Genomic DNA, 22,500 nt, shown 5'->3' with positions numbered 1-22,500 from the left:
AGACTTTCCTCTTTAATAGCCCTTATAGTTAGGGCTGAATCAGGTTTGCCCTGGTCCAGCCCCTTGATATGCTGCTATAGGCTTATATGCTGATGGGGGATGTTTTAGGATACACTGAGCACCTCTCTCCTCTTCTCTCTCTCCTTATGGATGAATTTACATCTCTCCATTGCACCTTATTAACTCTGCTTCCTCCCCGGAGTCGTTGTGGCTTCACGTCTCAGAGGGTCCATTGGACCTGGAGGTGTCTGATTCCTGGTGAGCCGGCCTCCCATTGGCCCTGCTGATGCCCCGCCTCCTCCTCTCTACCTCCTTCTGTTTCATGGATTGGAGTTCCATTCATACATTGTCATATTCATGTAATGTGTTTATGTAACTCTGTAACTCTGTTCATCTGGTCACATGACATCTATTCATCTGTCCATCCGGGGAGAGGGATCCTCCTCTGTTGCTCTCCTGAAGGGTTTTTTCCCTTTTTTCCCTGTCAAAGGTTATTTTTGGGGAGTGTTTCCTGATCCGATGTGAGGTCAAAGGTCAGGGATGTCGTATGTGTACAGATTGTAAAGCCCTCTGAGGGGAGTTTGTAATTTGTGATATTGGGCTATACAAAATAAACTGAATTGAATTGAATTGAATCCCTCACAAGGAGACGTATCTCTGGCTCTGGTCCACCAGTCAGGGTCACATGGAAGGGAAGGGTTGTTGTTATTGAAGATGGAGCTGAGCCAAAGCTCTTGATTTACTAGTCTTCTAGGTTGGGTCCCTCATCTGTGGTTATGAGTTTCTGGTAAAGATCCTTCCTTTGTAGGGAGTCCTACACCTTCAGATTTGTGACCAGAAGACAAACCTGCTGGAGTCCGACACCTCCTGAGGATACAGACACAGCTCTAATTTTAGTTATCTAAGGACTCAATATTACGGTCCCAGTACCCCAGTACTCCTACACAACCCTCAAACAAGTCAGAAACCTCCTCAAGCGGCGGTTTAGTAAGAGAACGTACGGAAAGTTACTCCATGAAGTCCAGAGTTATGCTTGTTACACGAAAAAAAGTTATGTGAAGAATAAATCCATGTGGACATCTCGTCTCATCCGCTGGACTTCATGATTACATCGATAACAAATTAAATCATTTCGTGGGATACGGGATAATTACGGCGCATAATGTTCTGTCGGGTTTAGCTACGAATGCTGGTCTCAAACATCTGGAGGCCGACAGCTGCTCTCCTGGAATCACTTTTAGTCAGACAAGATGGAACCAGAAGGGACCAAATGGGACCAGATGGAACCAGACGGGACCAGATGGGACCAGATGGATTTGGGTGAAGAAACCAGGAGCTGTTGTAACTGCTTTACTCCTCATGATTACATTCAATATAAACCTGATTGTCTGATTGGCACATTATTAGCATGTGTCATGCTCACACTGATGTCATAATGATGTCATAATGATGTCCTCCAATGGTACAACAAAGTTCTGCACTGAACTGAAGAGATGTCCTGTTGATGAAGCATTGAGTTGTTGTTGTTGTTATTATGATGATGATGAATGATCTCTTCATGATGTTATTTGTTGTATCTTGGTTTCCAGGGCGAGCAGACCGAGCCGTGCGGCGGCAGGGACTGCTCCACCTGCCAGTGTTTCCCAGCCAAAGGAGCAAGGGTAAGACTCCGCCCACTCACACACAGCAGCCAATCAAATGCACTCCTGCAGCATGACATCATCACAGCTGCTCTCTCCTGTGACACCTTCATTGTTGGCTCGTAAAACGCATACACTAAAACACACAAACTGTAATAATGTAGTCCAGATGTTTATATACTCAGTCACATTGTAGTCCAGATGTTTATATACTCAGTCACATTGTAGTCCAGATGTTTATATACTCAGTCACGTTGTAGTCACGTTGTAGTCCAGATGTTTATATACTCAGTCACATTGTAGTCCAGATGTTTATATACTCAGTCACATTGTAGTCACGTTGTAGTCCAGATGTTTATATACTCAGTCACATTGTAGTCCAGATGTTTATATACTCAGTCACATTGTAGTCCAGATGTTTAGACACTCAGTCACGTTGTAGTCCAGATGTTTATATACTCAGTCACATTGTAGTCCAGATGTTTATATACTCAGTCAAGTTGTATTACAGATGTTTATATACTCAGTCACGTTGTAGTCCAGATGTTTATATACTCAGTCACATTGTAGTCCAGATGTTTATATAATCAGTCACATTGTAGTCCAGATGTTTGTATACTCAGTCACATTGTAGTACAGATGTTTAGACACTCAGTCACATTGTAGTCCAGATGTTTGTATACTCAGTCACATTGTAGTCCAGATGTTTGTATACTCAGTCACATTGTAGTCCAGATGTTTATATACTCAGTCACATTGTAGTCACGTTGTAGTCCAGATGTTTATATACTCAGTCACATTGTAGTCCAGATGTTTATATACTCAGTCACGTTGTAGTCCAGATGTTTATATACTCAGTCACATTGTAGTCACGTTGTAGTCCAGATGTTTATATACTCAGTCACATTGTAGTCCAGATGTTTATATACTCAGTCACATTGTAGTCCAGATGTTTAGACACTCAGTCACGTTGTAGTCCAGATGTTTATATACTCAGTCACATTGTAGTCCAGATGTTTATATACTCAGTCACATTGTAGTCCAGATGTTTATATACTCAGTCACGTTGTAGTCCAGATGTTTATATAATCAGTCACATTGTAGTCCAGATGTTTGTATACTCAGTCACATTGTAGTCCAGATGTTTAGACACTCAGTCACATTGTAGTCCAGATGTTTGTATACTCAGTCACATTGTAGTCCAGATGTTTGTATACTCAGTCACATTGTAGTCCAGATGTTTGTATACTCAGTCACATTGTAGTCCAGATGTTTGTATACTCAGTCACATTGTAGTCCAGATGTTTATATACTCAGTCACATTGTAGTCACGTTGTAGTCCAGATGTTTATATACTCAGTCACATTGTAGTCCAGATGTTTATATACTCAGTCACATTGTAGTCCAGATGTTTGTATACTCAGTCACATTGTAGTCCAGATGTTTGTATACTCAGTCACATTGTAGTCCAGATGTTTATATACTCAGTCACATTGTAGTCCAGATGTTTGTATATTCAGTCACATTGTAGTCCAGATGTTTATATACTCAGTCACATTGTAGTCCATATGTTTGTATACTCAGTCACATTGTAGTCCAGATGTTTAGACACTCAGTCACATTGTAGTCCAGATGTTTATATACTCAGTCACATTGTAGTCCAGATGTTTAAACACTCAGTCACATTGTAGTCCAGATGTTTATATACTCACTCACGTTGTAGTCCAGATGTTTATATACTCAGTCACATTGTAGTCCAGATGTTTGTATACTCAGTCACATTGTAGTCCAGTTGTTTAGACACTCAGTCACATTGTAGTCCAGATGTTTGTATACTCAGTCACATTGTAGTCCAGATGTTTATATACTCAGTCACGTTGTAGTCCAGATGTTTATATACTCAGTCACATTGTAGTCCAGATGTTTAGACACTCAGTCACATTGTAGTCCAGTTGTTTAGACACTCAGTCACATTGTAGTCCAGATGTTTATATACTCAGTCACATTGTAGTCCAGATGTTTATATACTCAGTCACGTTGTAGTCCAGATGTTTATATACTCAGTCACATTGTAGTCCAGATGTTTATATACTCAGTCACGTTGTAGTCCAGATGTTTGTATACTCAGTCACATTGTAGTCCAGATATTTAGACACTCAGTCACATTGTAGTCCAGATGTTTGTATACTCAGTCACATTGTAGTCCAGATGTTTATATACTCAGTCACATTGTAGTCCAGATGTTTATATACTCAGTCACATTGTAGTCCAGATGTTTGTATACTCAGTCACATTGTAGTCCAGATGTTTATACACTCAGTCACATTGTAGTCCAGATGTTTATACACTCAGTCACGTTTTAACTCCAGATGTTTAAAAACTCAGTCATGTTGTAGTCCAGATGTTTATACACTCAGTCACATTGTAGTCCAGATGTTTAGACACTCAGTCACATTGTAGTCCAGATGTTTAGACACTCAGTCACATTGTAGTCCAGATGTTTATATACTCAGTCACGTTGTAGTCCAGATGTTTATATACTCAGTCACATTGTAGTCACGTTGTAGTCCAGATGTTTATATACTCAGTCACATTGTAGTCCAGATGTTTATATACTCAGTCACATTGTAGTCCAGATGTTTAGACACTCAGTCACGTTGTAGTCCAGATGTTTATATACTCAGTCACATTGTAGTCCAGATGTTTATATACTCAGTCACATTGTAGTCCAGATGTTTATATACTCAGTCACGTTGTAGTCCAGATGTTTATATAATCAGTCACATTGTAGTCCAGATGTTTGTATACTCAGTCACATTGTAGTCCAGATGTTTAGACACTCAGTCACATTGTAGTCCAGATGTTTGTATACTCAGTCACATTGTAGTCCAGATGTTTGTATACTCAGTCACATTGTAGTCCAGATGTTTGTATACTCAGTCACATTGTAGTCCAGATGTTTGTATACTCAGTCACATTGTAGTCCAGATGTTTATATACTCAGTCACATTGTAGTCACGTTGTAGTCCAGATGTTTATATACTCAGTCACATTGTAGTCCAGATGTTTATATACTCAGTCACATTGTAGTCCAGATGTTTGTATACTCAGTCACATTGTAGTCCAGATGTTTGTATACTCAGTCACATTGTAGTCCAGATGTTTATATACTCAGTCACATTGTAGTCCAGATGTTTGTATATTCAGTCACATTGTAGTCCAGATGTTTATATACTCAGTCACATTGTAGTCCATATGTTTGTATACTCAGTCACATTGTAGTCCAGATGTTTAGACACTCAGTCACATTGTAGTCCAGATGTTTATATACTCAGTCACATTGTAGTCCAGATGTTTAAACACTCAGTCACATTGTAGTCCAGATGTTTATATACTCACTCACGTTGTAGTCCAGATGTTTATATACTCAGTCACATTGTAGTCCAGATGTTTATGTACTCAGTCACGTTGAAGTCACATTGTAGTCCAGATGTTTATATACTCAGTCACATTGTAGTCCAGATGTTTGTATACTCAGTCACATTGTAGTCCAGTTGTTTAGACACTCAGTCACATTGTAGTCCAGATGTTTGTATACTCAGTCACATTGTAGTCCAGATGTTTATATACTCAGTCACGTTGTTGTCCAGATGTTTATATACTCAGTCACATTGTAGTCCAGATGTTTAGACACTCAGTCACATTGTAGTCCAGATGTTTAGACACTCAGTCACATTGTAGTCCAGAAGTTTATACACTCAGTCACATTGTAGTCCAGAAGTTTATACACTCAGTCACGTTGTAGTCCAGATGTTTATACACTCAGTCACATTGTAGTCCAGATGTTTAGACACTCAGTCACATTGTAGTCCAGATGTTTAGACACTCAGTCACATTGTAGTCCAGATGTTTATATACTCAGTCACATTGTAGTCACGTTGTAGTCCAGATGTTTATATACTCAGTCACATTGTTGTCCAGATGTTTAGACACTCAGTAACGTTGTAGTCCAGATGTTTAGACACTCAGTCACATTGTAGTCACGTTGTAGTCCAGATGTTTATATACTCAGTCACATTGTAGTCACGTTGTAGTCCAGATGTTTATATACTCAGTCACATTGTTGTCCAGATGTTTATACACTCAGTCACGTTGTAGTCCAGATGTTTATACACTCAGTCACATTGTAGTCACGTTGTAGTCCAGATGTTTATATACTCAGTCAAGTTGTAGTCCAGATGTTTAGACACTCAGTCACGTTGTAGTTCAGATGTTTATATAGTCAGTCACGTTGAATTCCAGATGTTTATACATTCAGTCACATTGTAGTCCAGATGTTTAGACACTCAGTCACATTGTAGTCCAGATGTTGATACACTCAGTCACATTGTAGTCACATTGTAGTCCAGATGTTTATACACTCAGTCACATTGTAGTCCAGATGTTTATATACTCAGTCACATTGTAATCACGTTGTAGTCCAGATGTTTATATACTCAGTCATATTGTAGTCACATTGTAGTCCAGATGTTTATATACTCAGTCACATTGTAGTCCAGATGTTTGTATACTCAGTCACATTGTAGTCCAGATGTTTATATACTCAGTCACATTGTAGTCCATATGTTTGTATACTCAGTCACATTGTAGTCCAGATGTTTAGACACTCAGTCACATTGTAGTCCAGATGTTTATACACTCAGTCACGTTGTAGTCCAGATGTTTATATACTCAGTCACATTGTAGTCCAGATGTTTATATACTCACTCACATTGTAGTCCAGATGTTTATATACTCAGTCACATTGTAGTCCAGATGTTTAGACACTCAGTCACATTGTAGTCCAGATGTTTATACACTCAGTCACGTTGTAGTCCAGATGTTTATATACTCAGTCACATTGTAGTCCAGATGTTTATATACTCACTCACGTTGTAGTCCAGATGTTTATATACTCAGTCACATTGTAGTCCAGATGTTTATATACTCAGTCACGTTGAAGTCACATTGTAGTCCAGATGTTTATATACTCAGTCACATTGTAGTCCAGATGTTTGTATACTCAGTCACATTGTATTACAGTTGTTTAGACACTCAGTCACATTGTAGTCCAGATGTTGATACACTCAGTCACATTGTAGTCCAGATGTTTATACACTCAGTCACGTTGTAGTCCAGATGTTTATACACTCAGTCACATTGTAGTCCAGATGTTTAGACACTCAGTCACATTGTAGTCCAGATGTTTAGACACTCAGTCACATTGTAGTCCAGATGTTTATATACTCAGTCACGTTGTAGTCCAGATGTTTAGACACTCAGTCACATTGTAGTCCAGATGTTTATATACTCAGTCACATTGTAGTCACGTTGTAGTCCAGATGTTTATAGACTCAGTCACATTGTTGTCCAGATGTTTATACACTCAGTCACGTTGTAGTCCAGATGTTTATACACTCAGTCACATTGTAGTCACGTTGTTTAGACACTCAGTCACATTGTAGTCCAGATGTTTAGACACTCAGTCACATTGTAGTCCAGATGTTTATAGACTCAGTCACATTGTAGTCCAGATGTTTATACACTCAGTCACGTTGTAGTCCAGATGTTTATACACTCAGTCACATTGTAGTCCAGATGTTTAGACACTCAGTCACATTGTAGTCCAGATGTTTAGACACTCAGTCACGTTGTAGTCCAGATGTTTATATACTCAGTCACATTGTTGTCCAGATGTTTAGACACTCAGTCACGTTGTAGTCCAGATGTTTAGACACTCAGTCACATTGTAGTCACGTTGTAGTCCAGATGTTTATATACTCAGTCACATTGTAGTCACGTTGTAGTCCAGATGTTTATAGACTCAGTCACATTGTTGTCCAGATGTTTATACACTCAGTCACGTTGTAGTCCAGATGTTTATATAGTCAGTCAGGTTGAATTCCAGATGTTTATACATTCAGTCACATTGTAGTCCAGATGTTTAGACACTCAGTCACATTGTAGTCCAGATGTTGATACACTCAGTCACATTGTAGTCACATTGTAGTCCAGATGTTTATACACTCAGTCACATTGTAGTCCAGATGTTTATATACTCAGTCACATTGTAGTCACGTTGTAGTCCAGATGTTTATATACTCAGTCATATTGTAGTCACATTGTAGTCCAGATGTTTATATACTCAGTCACATTGTAGTCCAGATGTTTGTATACTCAGTCACATTGTAGTCCAGATGTTTATATACTCAGTCACATTGTAGTCCATATGTTTGTATACTCAGTCATATTGTAGTCCAGATGTTTAGATACTCAGTCACATTGTAGTCCAGATGTTTATATACTCAGTCACATTGTAGTCCAGATGTTTAGACACTCAGTCACATTGTAGTCCAGATGTTTATATACTCACTCACGTTGTAGTCCAGATGTTTATATACTCAGTCACATTGTAGTCCAGATGTTTATATACTCAGTCACGTTGAAGTCACATTGTAGTCCAGATGTTTATATACTCAGTCACATTGTAGTCCAGATGTTTGTATACTCAGTCACATTGTAGTCCAGTTGTTTAGACACTCAGTCACATTGTAGTCCAGATGTTTAGACACTCAGTCACATTGTAGTCCAGATGTTTATATACTCAGTCACATTGTAGTCCAGATGTTTATATACTCAGTCACGTTGTAGTCCAGATGTTTGTATACTCAGTCACATTGTAGTCCAGATATTTAGACACTCAGTCACATTATAGTCCAGATGTTTGTATACTCAGTCACATTGTAGTCCAGATGTTTATATACTCAGTCACATTGTAGTCCAGATGTTTGTATACTCAGTCACATTGTAGTCCAGATGTTTATATACTCAGTCACGTTGTAGTCCAGATGTTTATACACTCAGTCACATTGTAGTCCAGATGTTTATACACTCAGTCACGTTGTAGTCCAGATGTTTATACACTCAGTCATGTTGTAGTCCAGATGTTTATACACTCAGTCACATTGTAGTCCAGATGTTTAGACACTCAGTCACATTGTAGTCCAGATGTTGATACACTCAGTCACGTTGTAGTCCAGATGTTGATACACTCAGTCACATTGTAGTCCAGATGTTTAGACACTCAGTCACATTGTAGTCCAGATGTTTAGACACTCAGTCACATTGTAGTCCAGATGTTTAGACACTCAGTCACATTGTAGTCCAGATGTTTATATACTCAGTCACGTTGTAGTCCAGATGTTTAGACACTCAGTCACATTGTAGTCCAGATGTTTATATACTCAGTCACATTGTAGTCACGTTGTAGTCCAGATGTTTATATACTTAGTCACATTGTTGTCCAGATGTTTAGACACTCAGTCACGTTGTAGTCCAGATGTTTAGACACTCAGTCACATTGCAGTCAAGTTGTAGTCCAGATGTTTATATACTCAGTCACATTGTAGTCACGTTGTAGTCCAGATGTTTATATACTCAGTCACATTGTAGTCCAGATGTTTAGACACTCAGTCACGTTGTAGTCCAGATGTTTAGACACTCAGTCACATTGTAGTCACGTTGTAGTCCAGATGTTTATACACTCAGTCAAGTTGTAGTCCAGATGTTTAGACACTCAGTCACATTGTAGTCACGTTGTAGTCCAGATGTTTATATACTCAGTCAAGTTGTAGTCCAGATGTTTAGACACTCAGTCACGTTGTAGTTCAGATGTTTATATAGTCAGTCACGTTGAATTCCAGATGTTTATATACTCAGTCACGTTGTAGTCCAGATGTTTAGACACTCAGTCACATTGTAGTCCAGATGTTGATACACTCAGTCACACTATAGTCACATTGTAGTCCAGATGTTTATACACTCAGTCACATTGTAGTCCAGATGTTTATATACTCAGTCACGTTGTAGTCCAGATGTTTATATACTCAGTCATATTGTAGTCACGTTGTAGTCCAGATGTTTATACACTCAGTCACGTTGTATTCCAGATGTTTATACACTCAGTCACATTGTAGTCCAGATGTTTAGACACTCAGTCACGTTGTAGTACAGATGTTTATATACTCAGTCACATTGTAGTCACATTGTAGTCCAGATGTTTATATAGTCAGTCACGTTGAATTCCAGATGTTTATACATTCAGTCACATTGTAGTCCAGATGTTTAGACACTCAGTCACATTGTAGTCCAGATGTTTAGACACTCAGTCACATTGTAGTCACATTGTAGTCCAGATGTTTATACACTCAGTCACATTGTAGTCCAGATGTTTAGACACTCAGTCACATTGTAGTCCAGATGTTTATACACTCAGTCACATTGTATTCCAGATGTTTATACATTCAGTCACATTGTAGTCCAGATGTTGATACATTCAGTCACATTGTAGTCCAGATGTTGATACATTCAGTCACATTGTAGTCCAGATGTTGATACACTCAGTCACATTGTAGTCACGTTGTAGTCCAGATGTTTATATACTCAGTCACGTTGTAGTCCAGATGTTTATATACTCAGTCACATTGTAGTCCAGATGTTTAGACACTCAGTCACATTGTAGTCCAGATGTTTATATACTCAGTCACATTGTAGTCCAGATGTTTGTATACTCAGTCACATTGTAGTCCAGATGTTTATATACTCAGTCACGTTGAAGTCACATTGTAGTCCAGATGTTTATATACTCAGTCACATTGTAGTCCAGATGTTTGTATACTCAGTCACATTGTAGTCCAGATGTTTAGACACTCAGTCACATTGTAGTCCAGATGTTTGTATACTCAGTCACATTGTAGTCCAGATGTTTATATACTCAGTCACGTTGTAGTCCAGATGTTTATATACTCAGTCACATTGTAGTCCAGATGTTTATATACTCAGTCACGTTGTAGTCCAGATGTTTATATACTCAGTCACATTGTAGTCCAGATGTTTATACACTCAGTCACATTGTAGTCCAGATGTTTATACACTCAGTCACATTGTAGTCCAGATGTTTATACACTCAGTCACATTGTAGTCACGTTGTTTAGACACTCAGTCACATTGTAGTCCAGATGTTTAGACACTCAGTCACATTGTAGTCCAGATGTTGATACACTCAGTCACATTGTAGTCACATTGTAGTCCAGATGTTTATACACTCAGTCACATTGTAGTCCAGATGTTTATATACTCAGTCACATTGTAATCACGTTGTAGTCCAGATGTTTAGACACTCAGTCACATTGTAGTCCAGATGTTTAGACACTCAGTCACATTGTAGTCCAGATGTTGATACACTCAGTCACATTGTAGTCACATTGTAGTCCAGATGTTTAGACACTCAGTCACATTGTAGTCCAGATGTTTATATACTCAGTCACATTGTAGTCCAGATGTTTAGACACTCAGTCACATTGTAGTCCAGATGTTTATATACTCACTCACGTTGTAGTCCAGATGTTTATATACTCAGTCACATTGTAGTCCAGATGTTATATACTCAGTCACGTTGAAGTCACATTGTAGTCCAGATGTTTATATACTCAGTCACATTGTAGTCCAGATGTTTGTATACTCAGTCACATTGTAGTCCAGTTGTTTAGACACTCAGTCACATTGTAGTCCAGATGTTTGTATACTCAGTCACATTGTAGTCCAGATGTTTATATACTCAGTCACATTGTAGTCCAGATGTTTATATACTCAGTCACATTCTAGTCCAGATGTTTAGACACTCAGTCACATTGTAGTCCAGATGTTTAGACACTCAGTCACATTGTAGTCCAGATGTTTATATACTCAGTCACATTGTAGTCCAGATGTTTATATACTCAGTCACGTTGTAGTCCAGATGTTTGTATACTCAGTCACATTGTAGTCCAGATATTTAGACACTCAGTCACATTATAGTCCAGATGTTTGTATACTCAGTCACATTGTAGTCCAGATGTTTATATACTCAGTCACATTGTAGTCCAGATGTTTAGACACTCAGTCACATTGTAGTCCAGATGTTTATATACTCAGTCACGTTGTAGTCCAGATGTTTATACACTCAGTCACATTGTAGTCCAGATGTTTATACACTCAGTCACGTTGTAGTCCAGATGTTTATACACTCAGTCATGTTGTAGTCCAGATGTTTATACACTCAGTCACATTGTAGTCCAGATGTTTAGACACTCAGTCACATTGTAGTCCAGATGTTGATACACTCAGTCACGTTGTAGTCCAGATGTTGATACACTCAGTCACATTGTAGTCCAGATGTTTAGACACTCAGTCACATTGTAGTCCAGATGTTTAGACACTCAGTCACATTGTAGTCCAGATGTTTAGACACTCAGTCACATTGTAGTCCAGATGTTTATATACTCAGTCACGTTGTAGTCCAGATGTTTAGACACTCAGTCACATTGTAGTCCAGATGTTTATATACTCAGTCACATTGTAGTCACGTTGTAGTCCAGATGTTTATATACTTAGTCACATTGTTGTCCAGATGTTTAGACACTCAGTCACGTTGTAGTCCAGATGTTTAGACACTCAGTCACATTGCAGTCACGTTGTAGTCCAGATGTTTATATACTCAGTCACATTGTAGTCACGTTGTAGTCCAGATGTTTATATACTCAGTCACATTGTAGTCCAGATGTTTAGACACTCAGTCACGTTGTAGTCCAGATGTTTAGACACTCAGTCACATTGTAGTCACGTTGTAGTCCAGATGTTTATATACTCAGTCAAGTTGTAGTCCAGATGTTTAGACACTCAGTCACGTTGTAGTCCAGATGTTTAGACACTCAGTCACATTGTAGTCACGTTGAATTCCAGATGTTTATATACTCAGTCACGTTGTAGTCCAGATGTTTAGACACTCAGTCACATTGTAGTCCAGATGTTGATACACTCAGTCACACTATAGTCACATTGTAGTCCAGATGTTTATACACTCAGTCACATTGTAGTCAAGATGTTTATATACTCAGTCACGTTGTAGTCCAGATGTTTATATACTCAGTCATATTGTAGTCCAGATGTTTATACACTCAGTCACATTGTAGTCCAGATGTTTAGACACTCAGTCACGTTGTAGTCCAGATGTTTATATACTCAGTCACGTTGTATTCCAGATGTTTATACACTCAGTCACATTGTAGTCCAGATGTTTAGACACTCAGTCACGTTGTAGTACAGATGTTTATATACTCAGTCACATTGTAGTCACATTGTAGTCCAGATGTTTATATACTCAGTCACATTGTAGTCACATTGTAGTCCAGATGTTTATATAGTCAGTCACGTTGAATTCCAGATGTTTATACATTCAGTCACATTGTAGTCCAGATGTTTAGACACTCAGTCACATTGTAGTCCAGATGTTTAGACACTCAGTCACATTGTAGTCACATTGTAGTCCAGATGTTTATACACTCAGTCACATTGTAGTCCAGATGTTTAGACACTCAGTCACATTGTAGTCCAGATGTTTATACACTCAGTCACATTGTATTCCAGATGTTTATACATTCAGTCACATTGTAGTCCAGATGTTGATACATTCAGTCACATTGTAGTCCAGATGTTGATACATTCAGTCACATTGTAGTCCAGATGTTGATACACTCAGTCACATTGTAGTCACGTTGTAGTCCAGATGTTTATATACTCAGTCACGTTGTAGTCCAGATGTTTATATACTCAGTCACATTGTAGTCCAGATGTTTAGACACTCAGTCACATTGTAGTCCAGATGTTTATATACTCAGTCACATTGTAGTCCAGATGTTTGTATACTCAGTCACATTGTAGTCCAGATGTTTATATACTCAGTCACGTTGAAGTCACATTGTAGTCCAGATGTTTATATACTCAGTCACATTGTAGTCCAGATGTTTGTATACTCAGTCACATTGTAGTCCAGATGTTTAGACACTCAGTCACATTGTAGTCCAGATGTTTGTATACTTAGTCACATTGTAGTCCAGATGTTTATATACTCAGTCACGTTGTAGTCCAGATGTTTATATACTCAGTCACATTGTAGTCCAGATGTTTATATACTCAGTCACATTGTAGTCCAGATGTTTATATACTCAGTCACATTGTAGTCCAGATGTTTATACACTCAGTCACATTGTAGTCCAGATGTTTATACACTCAGTCACATTGTAGTCCAGATGTTTATACACTCAGTCACATTGTATTCCAGATGTTTATACATTCAGTCACGTTGTAGTCCAGATGTTTAGACACTCAGTCACATTGTAGTCACGTTGTAGTCCAGATGTTCATATACTTAGTCACATTGTTGTCCAGATGTTTAGACACTCAGTCACGTTGTAGTCCAGATGTTTAGACACTCAGTCACGTTGTAGTCCAGATGTTTATATACTCAGTCATGTTGTTGTCCAGATGTTTAGACACTCAGTCACGTTGTAGTCCAGATGTTTATATACTCAGTCACATTGTAGTCACGTTGTAGTCCAGATGTTTATATACTCAGTCACATTGTAGTCACGTTGTAGTCCAGATGTTTATATACTCAGTCACATTGTAGTCCAGATGTTTAGACACTCAGTCACGTTGTATTCCAGATGTTTATACATTCAGTCACATTGTAGTCCAGATGTTTAGACACTCAGTCACATTGTAGTCACGTTGTAGTCCAGATGTTTATATACTCAGTCAAGTTGTAGTCCAGATGTTTAGACACTCAGTCACGTTGTAGTTCAGATGTTTATATAGTCAGTCACGTTGTATTCCAGATGTTTATACATTCAGTCACATTGTAGTCCAGATGTTTAGACACTCAGTCACATTGTAGTCACGTTGTAGTCCAGATGTTTATATACTCAGTCACGTTGTAGTCCAGATGTTTAGACACTCAGTCACATTGTAGTCCAGATGTTAATACACTCAGTCACACTGTAGTCACATTGTAGTCCAGATGTTTATACACTCAGTCACATTGTAGTCCAGATGTTTATATACTCAGTCACATTGTAGTCACGTTGTAGTCCAGATGTTTATATACTCAGTCATATTGTAGTCACGTTGTAGTCCAGATGTTTATATACTCAGTCACGTTGTAGTCCAGATGTTTATATACTCAGTCACGTTGTAGTCCAGATGTTTAGACACTCAGTCACGTTGTAGTCCAGATGTTTATATACTCAGTCACGTTGTAGTCCAGATGTTTATATACTCAGTCACGTTGTAGTCCAGATGTTTAGACACTCAGTCACGTTCTAGTCCAGATGTTTATATACTCAGTCACGTTGTAGTCCAGATGTTTATATACTCAGTCACGTTGTATTCCAGATGTTTATACACTCAGTCACGTTGTAGTCCAGATGTTTATATACTCAGTCACGTTGTAGTCCAGATGTTTAGACACTCAGTCACGTTGTAGTCCAGATGTTTATACACTCAGTCACGTTGTAGTCCAGATGTTTATATACTCAGTCACGTTGTAGTCCAGATGTTTAGACACTCAGTCACGTTGTATTCCAGATGTTTATACACTCAGTCACATTGTAGTCCAGATGTTTAGACACTCAGTCACGTTGTAGTACAGATGTTTATATACTCAGTCACATTGTAGTCCAGATGTTTATATAGTCAGTCACGTTGAATTCCAGATGTTTATACATTCAGTCACATTGTAGTCCAGATGTTTAGACACTCAGTCACATTGTAGTCCAGATGTTGATACACTCAGTCACATTGTAGTCACATTGTAGTCCAGATGTTTATACACTCAGTCACATTGTAGTCCAGATGTTTAGACACTCAGTCACATTGTAGTCCAGATGTTTATACACTCAGTCACATTGTATTCCAGATGTTTATACATTCAGTCACATTGTAGTCCAGATGTTGATACATTCAGTCACATTGTAGTCCAGATGTTGATACACTCAGTCACATTGTAGTCACATTGTAGTCCAGATGTTTAGACACTCAGTCACGTTGTAGTCCAGATGTTTATATACTCAGTCACGTTGTAGTCCAGATGTTTATATAGTCAGTCACATTGTAGTCCAGATGTTTAGACACTCAGTCACATTGTAGTCCAGATGTTTATATACTCAGTCACATTGTAGTCCAGATGTTTGTATACTCAGTCACATTGTAGTCCAGATGTTTATATACTCAGTCACATTGTAGTCCAGATGTTTATATACTCAGTCACATTGTAGTCCAGATGTTTAGACACTCAGTCACATTGTAGTCCAGATGTTTAGACACTCAGTCACATTGTAGTCCAGATGTTTGTATACTCAGTCACATTGTAGTCCAGATGTTTATATACTCAGTCACGTTGTAGTCCAGATGTTTATATACTCAGTCACATTGTAGTCCAGATGTTTATATACTCAGTCACGTTGTAGTCCAGATGTTTATATACTCAGTCACATTGTAGTCCAGATGTTTATACACTCAGTCACATTGTAGTCCAGATGTTTATACACTCAGTCACATTGTATTCCAGATGTTTATACATTCAGTCACATTGTAGTCCAGATGTTGATACACTCAGTCACATTGTAGTCACATTGTAGTCCAGATGTTTATATACTCAGTCACGTTGTAGTCCAGATGTTTAGACACTCAGTCACGTTGTAGTCCAGATGTTTATATACTCAGTCACATTGTAGTCACGTTGTAGTCCAGATGTTTATATACTCAGTCGCGTTGTAGTCCAGATGTTTATATACTCAGTCACGTTGTAGTCCAGATGTTTATACATTCAGTCACATTGTAGTCCAGATGTTTAGACACTCAGTCACGTTGTAGTCCAGATGTTTATATACTCAGTCACATTGTAGTCACATTGTAGTCCAGATGTTTATATACTCAGTCACGTTGTATTCCAGATGTTTATACATTCAGTCATGTTGTTGTCCAGATGTTTTGACACTCAGTCACATTGTAGTCCAGATGTTTATATACTCAGTCACATTGTAGTCACGTTGTAGTCCAGATGTTTATATACTCAGTCACATTGTAGTCACGTTGTAGTCCAGATGTTTATATACTCAGTCACGTTGTAGTCCAGATGTTTAGACACTCAGTCACGTTGTAGTCCAGATGTTTATATACTCAGTCACGTTGTATTCCAGATGTTTATACATTCAGTCACATTGTAGTCCAGATGTTTAGACACTCAGTCACGTTGTAGTCCAGATGTTTATATACTCAGTCACATTGTAGTCACATTGTAGTCCAGATGTTTATATACTCAGTCACGTTGTATTCCAGATGTTTATACATTCAGTCACATTGTAGTCCAGATGTTGATACACTCAGTCACATTGTAGTCCAGATGTTTATACACTCAGTCACATTGTAGTCACATTGTAGTCCAGATGTTTATACACTCAGTCACATTGTAGTCACATTGTAGTCCAGATGTTTATACACTCAGTCACATTGTAGTCCAGATGTTTATACACTCAGTCACATTGTAGTCACATTGTAGTCCAGATGTTTATACACTCAGTCACATTGTAGTCCAGATGTTTATACACTCAGTCACATTGTAGTCCAGATGTTTATACACTCAGTCACATTGTAGTCCAGATGTTTAGACACTCAGTCACATTGTAGTCCAGATGTTTATACACTCAGTCACATTGTATTCCAGATGTTTATACATTCAGTCACATTGTAGTCCAGATGTTGATACACTCAGTCACATTGTAGTCACATTGTAGTCCAGATGTTTATATACTCAGTCACATTGTAGTCCAGATGTTTAGACACTCAGTCACATTGTAGTCCAGATGTTTATATACTCAGTCACGTTGTAGTCCAGATGTTTAGACACTCAGTCACATTGTAGTCCAGATGTTTATATACTCAGTCACATTGTAGTCACGTTGTAGTCCAGATGTTTATATAGTCAGTCACGTTGTAGTCCAGATGTTTAGACACTCAGTCACATTGTAGTCACGTTGTAGTCCAGATGTTTATATACTCAGTCACATTGTTGTCCAGATGTTTAGACACTCAGTCACATTGTAGTCACGTTGTAGTCCAGATGTTTATATACTGAGTCACATTGTAGTCCAGATGTTTATATACTCAGTCACGTTGTAGTCCAGATGTTTAGACACTCAGTCACGTTCTAGTCCAGATGTTTATATACTCAGTCACGTTGTAGTCCAGATGTTTATATACTCAGTCACATTGTTGTCCAGATGTTTAGACACTCAGTCACGTTGTAGTCCAGATGTTTATATACTCAGTCACATTGTAGTCCAGATGTTTATATACTCAGTCACGTTGTAGTCCAGATGTTTAGACACTCAGTCACGTTGTAGTCCAGATGTTTATATACTCAGTCACGTTGTATTCCAGATGTTTATACATTCAGTCACATTGTAGTCCAGATGTTTAGACACTCAGTCACGTTGTAGTCCAGATGTTTATATACTCAGTCACATTGTAGTCACATTGTAGTCCAGATGTTTATACACTCAGTCACATTGTAGTCACATTGTAGTCCAGATGTTTATACACTCAGTCACATTGTAGTCCAGATGTTTATACACTCAGTCACATTGTAGTCACATTGTAGTCCAGATGTTTATACACTCAGTCACATTGTAGTCCAGATGTTTATACACTCAGTCACATTGTAGTCCAGATGTTTATACACTCAGTCACATTGTAGTCCAGATGTTTAGACACTCAGTCACATTGTAGTCCAGATGTTTATACACTCAGTCACATTGTATTCCAGATGTTTATACATTCAGTCACATTGTAGTCCAGATGTTGATACACTCAGTCACATTGTAGTCACATTGTAGTCCAGATGTTTATATACTCAGTCACGCTGTAGTCCAGATGTTTAGACACTCAGTCACATTGTAGTCCAGATGTTTATATACTCAGTCACGTTGTAGTCCAGATGTTTAGACACTCAGTCACATTGTAGTCCAGATGTTTATATACTCAGTCACATTGTAGTCACGTTGTAGTCCAGATGTTTATATAGTCAGTCACGTTGTAGTCCAGATGTTTAGACACTCAGTCACATTGTAGTCACGTTGTAGTCCAGATGTTTATATACTCAGTCACATTGTTGTCCAGATGTTTAGACACTCAGTCACATTGTAGTCACGTTGTAGTCCAGATGTTTATATACTGAGTCACATTGTAGTCCAGATGTTTATATACTCAGTCACGTTGTAGTCCAGATGTTTAGACACTCAGTCACGTTCTAGTCCAGATGTTTATATACTCAGTCACGTTGTAGTCCAGATGTTTATATACTCAGTCACATTGTAGTCCAGATGTTTATACACTCAGTCACGTTGTAGTCCAGATGTTTATATACTCAGTCACATTGTAGTCCAGATGTTTATATACTCAGTCACGTTGTAGTCCAGATGTTTAGACACTCAGTCACGTTGTAGTCCAGATGTTTATATACTCAGTCACGTTGTAGTCCAGATGTTTATACATTCAGTCACATTGTAGTCCAGATGTTTAGACACTCAGTCACGTTGTAGTCCAGATGTTTATATACTCAGTCACATTGTAGTCACATTGTAGTCCAGATGTTTATATACTCAGTCACGTTGTATTCCAGATGTTTATACATTCAGTCACATTGTAGTCCAGATGTTGATACACTCAGTCACATTGTAGTCACATTGTAGTCCAGATGTTTATACACTCAGTCACATTGTAGTCCAGATGTTTATACACTCAGTCACATTGTAGTCCAGATGTTTATACACTCAGTCACATTGTATTCCAGATGTTTATACATTCAGTCACATTGTAGTCCAGATGTTGATACACTCAGTCACATTGTAGTCACATTGTAGTCCAGATGTTTATACACTCAGTCACGTTGTATTCCAGATGTTTATACATTCAGTCACATTGTAGTCCAGATGTTGATACACTCAGTCACATTGTAGTCACATTGTAGTCCAGATGTTTATACACTCAGTCACATTGTAGTCCAGATGTTTATACACTCAGTCACATTGTAGTCCAGATGTTTATACATTCAGTCACATTCTAGTCACATTGTAGTCCAGATGTTTATATACTCAGTCACGTTGTAGTCCAGATGTTTATACACTCAGTCACATTGTAGTCCAGATGTTTATACACTCAGTCACATTGTAGTCCAGATGTTGATACACTCAGTCACATTCTAGTCACATTGTAGTCCAGATGTTTATACACTCAGTCACATTGTAGTCCAGATGTTTATATACTCAGTCACATTGTAGTCCAGATGTTTGTATACTCAGTCACATTGTAGTCCAGATGTTTATATACTCAGTCACGTTGTAGTCCAGATGTTTATATACTCAGTCACATTGTAGTCCAGATGTTTAGACACTCAGTCACATTGTAGTCCAGATGTTGATACACTCAGTCACATTGTAGTCACATTGTAGTCCAGATGTTTATATACTCAGTCACATTGTAGTCCAGATGTTTATATACTCAGTCACATTGTAGTCCAGATGTTGATACACTCAGTCACATTGTAGTCACATTGTAGTCCAGATGTTTGTATACTCAGTCACATCACATTGTAGTCCAGATGTTTATATACTCAGTCACGCTGTAGTCCAGATGTTTAGACACTCAGTCACATTGTAGTCCAGATGTTTATATACTCAGTCACGTTGTAGTCCAGATGTTTAGACACTCAGTCACATTGTAGTCCAGATGTTTATATACTCAGTCACATTGTAGTCACGTTGTAGTCCAGATGTTTATATAGTCAGTCACGTTGTAGTCCAGATGTTTAGACACTCAGTCACATTGTAGTCACGTTGTAGTCCAGATGTTTATATACTCAGTCACATTGTTGTCCAGATGTTTAGACACTCAGTCACATTGTAGTCACGTTGTAGTCCAGATGTTTATATACTGAGTCACATTGTAGTCCAGATGTTTATATACTCAGTCACGTTGTAGTCCAGATGTTTAGACACTCAGTCACGTTCTAGTCCAGATGTTTATATACTCAGTCACGTTGTAGTCCAGATGTTTATATACTCAGTCACATTGTTGTCCAGATGTTTAGACACTCAGTCACGTTGTAGTCCAGATGTTTATATACTCAGTCACATTGTAGTCCAGATGTTTATATACTCAGTCACGTTGTAGTCCAGATGTTTAGACACTCAGTCACGTTGTAGTCCAGATGTTTATATACTCAGTCACGTTGTATTCCAGATGTTTATACATTCAGTCACATTGTAGTCCAGATGTTTAGACACTCAGTCACGTTGTAGTCCAGATGTTTATATACTCAGTCACATTGTAGTCACATTGTAGTCCAGATGTTTATATACTCAGTCACGTTGTATTCCAGATGTTTATACATTCAGTCACATTGTAGTCCAGATGTTGATACACTCAGTCACATTGTAGTCACATTGTAGTCCAGATGTTTATACACTCAGTCACATTGTAGTCCAGATGTTTATACACTCAGTCACATTGTAGTCCAGATGTTTAGACACTCAGTCACATTGTATTCCAGATGTTTATACATTCAGTCACATTGTAGTCCAGATGTTGATACACTCAGTCACATTGTAGTCACATTGTAGTCCAGATGTTTATACACTCAGTCACGTTGTATTCCAGATGTTTATACATTCAGTCACATTGTAGTCCAGATGTTGATACACTCAGTCACATTGTAGTCACATTGTAGTCCAGATGTTTATACACTCAGTCACATTGTAGTCCAGATGTTTATACACTCAGTCACATTGTAGTCCAGATGTTTATACATTCAGTCACATTCTAGTCACATTGTAGTCCAGATGTTTATATACTCAGTCACGTTGTAGTCCAGATGTTTATACACTCAGTCACATTGTAGTCCAGATGTTTATACACTCAGTCACATTGTAGTCCAGATGTTGATACACTCAGTCACATTCTAGTCACATTGTAGTCCAGATGTTTATACACTCAGTCACATTGTAGTCCAGATGTTTATATACTCAGTCACATTGTAGTCCAGATGTTTGTATACTCAGTCACATTGTAGTCCAGATGTTTATATACTCAGTCACGTTGTAGTCCAGATGTTTATATACTCAGTCACATTGTAGTCCAGATGTTTAGACACTCAGTCACATTGTAGTCCAGATGTTGATACACTCAGTCACATTGTAGTCACATTGTAGTCCAGATGTTTATATACTCAGTCACATTGTAGTCCAGATGTTTATATACTCAGTCACATTGTAGTCCAGATGTTGATACACTCAGTCACATTGTAGTCACATTGTAGTCCAGATGTTTGTATACTCAGTCACATCACATTGTAGTCCAGATGTTTATATACTCAGTCACGTTGTAGTCCAGATGTTTATATACTCAGTCACATTGTAGTCCAGATGTTTATATACTCAGTCACATTGTAGTCCAGATGTTTAGACACTCAGTCACATTGTAGTCCAGATGTTGATACACTCAGTCACATTGTAGTCACATTGTAGTCCAGATGTTTGTATACTCAGTCACATCACATTGTAGTCCAGATGTTTATATACTCAGTCACGTTGTAGTCCAGATGTTTATATACTCAGTCACATTGTAGTCCAGATGTTTATATACTCAGTCACATTGTAGTCCAGATGTTTAGACACTCAGTCACATTGTAGTCCAGATGTTTATATACTCAGTCACATTGTAGTCCAGATGTTTATATACTCAGTCACATTGTAGTCCAGATGTTGATACACTCAGTCACATTGTAGTCACATTGTAGTCCAGATGTTTGTATACTCAGTCACATCACATTGTAGTCCAGATGTTTATATACTCAGTCACGTTGTAGTCCAGATGTTTATATACTCAGTCA

General features: G+C 38.2%; 1 protein-coding gene across 2 annotated transcripts in view; it reads left to right on the top strand.

Moving 5' to 3' along the window:
• The window catches only part of col4a4 (collagen, type IV, alpha 4), an 80,224-nt gene that overhangs the window by 15,478 nt on the left and 42,246 nt on the right, over positions 1-22,500 (top strand). For both annotated transcript variants that reach the window (XM_034549248.1, XM_034549249.1), the window contains exon 4: positions 1,590-1,661. In XM_034549248.1, coding sequence (XP_034405139.1) covers positions 1,590-1,661 — 72 coding nt within the window. The remainder of the gene's footprint in view (positions 1-1,589; positions 1,662-22,500) is intronic.

This window comes from Cyclopterus lumpus, chromosome 13, assembly GCF_009769545.1.
Source record: "Cyclopterus lumpus isolate fCycLum1 chromosome 13, fCycLum1.pri, whole genome shotgun sequence".
Classification (NCBI taxonomy): Eukaryota; Metazoa; Chordata; class Actinopteri; order Perciformes; family Cyclopteridae; genus Cyclopterus; species Cyclopterus lumpus.
This window is presented reverse-complemented; position numbering and strand designations above follow the sequence as displayed.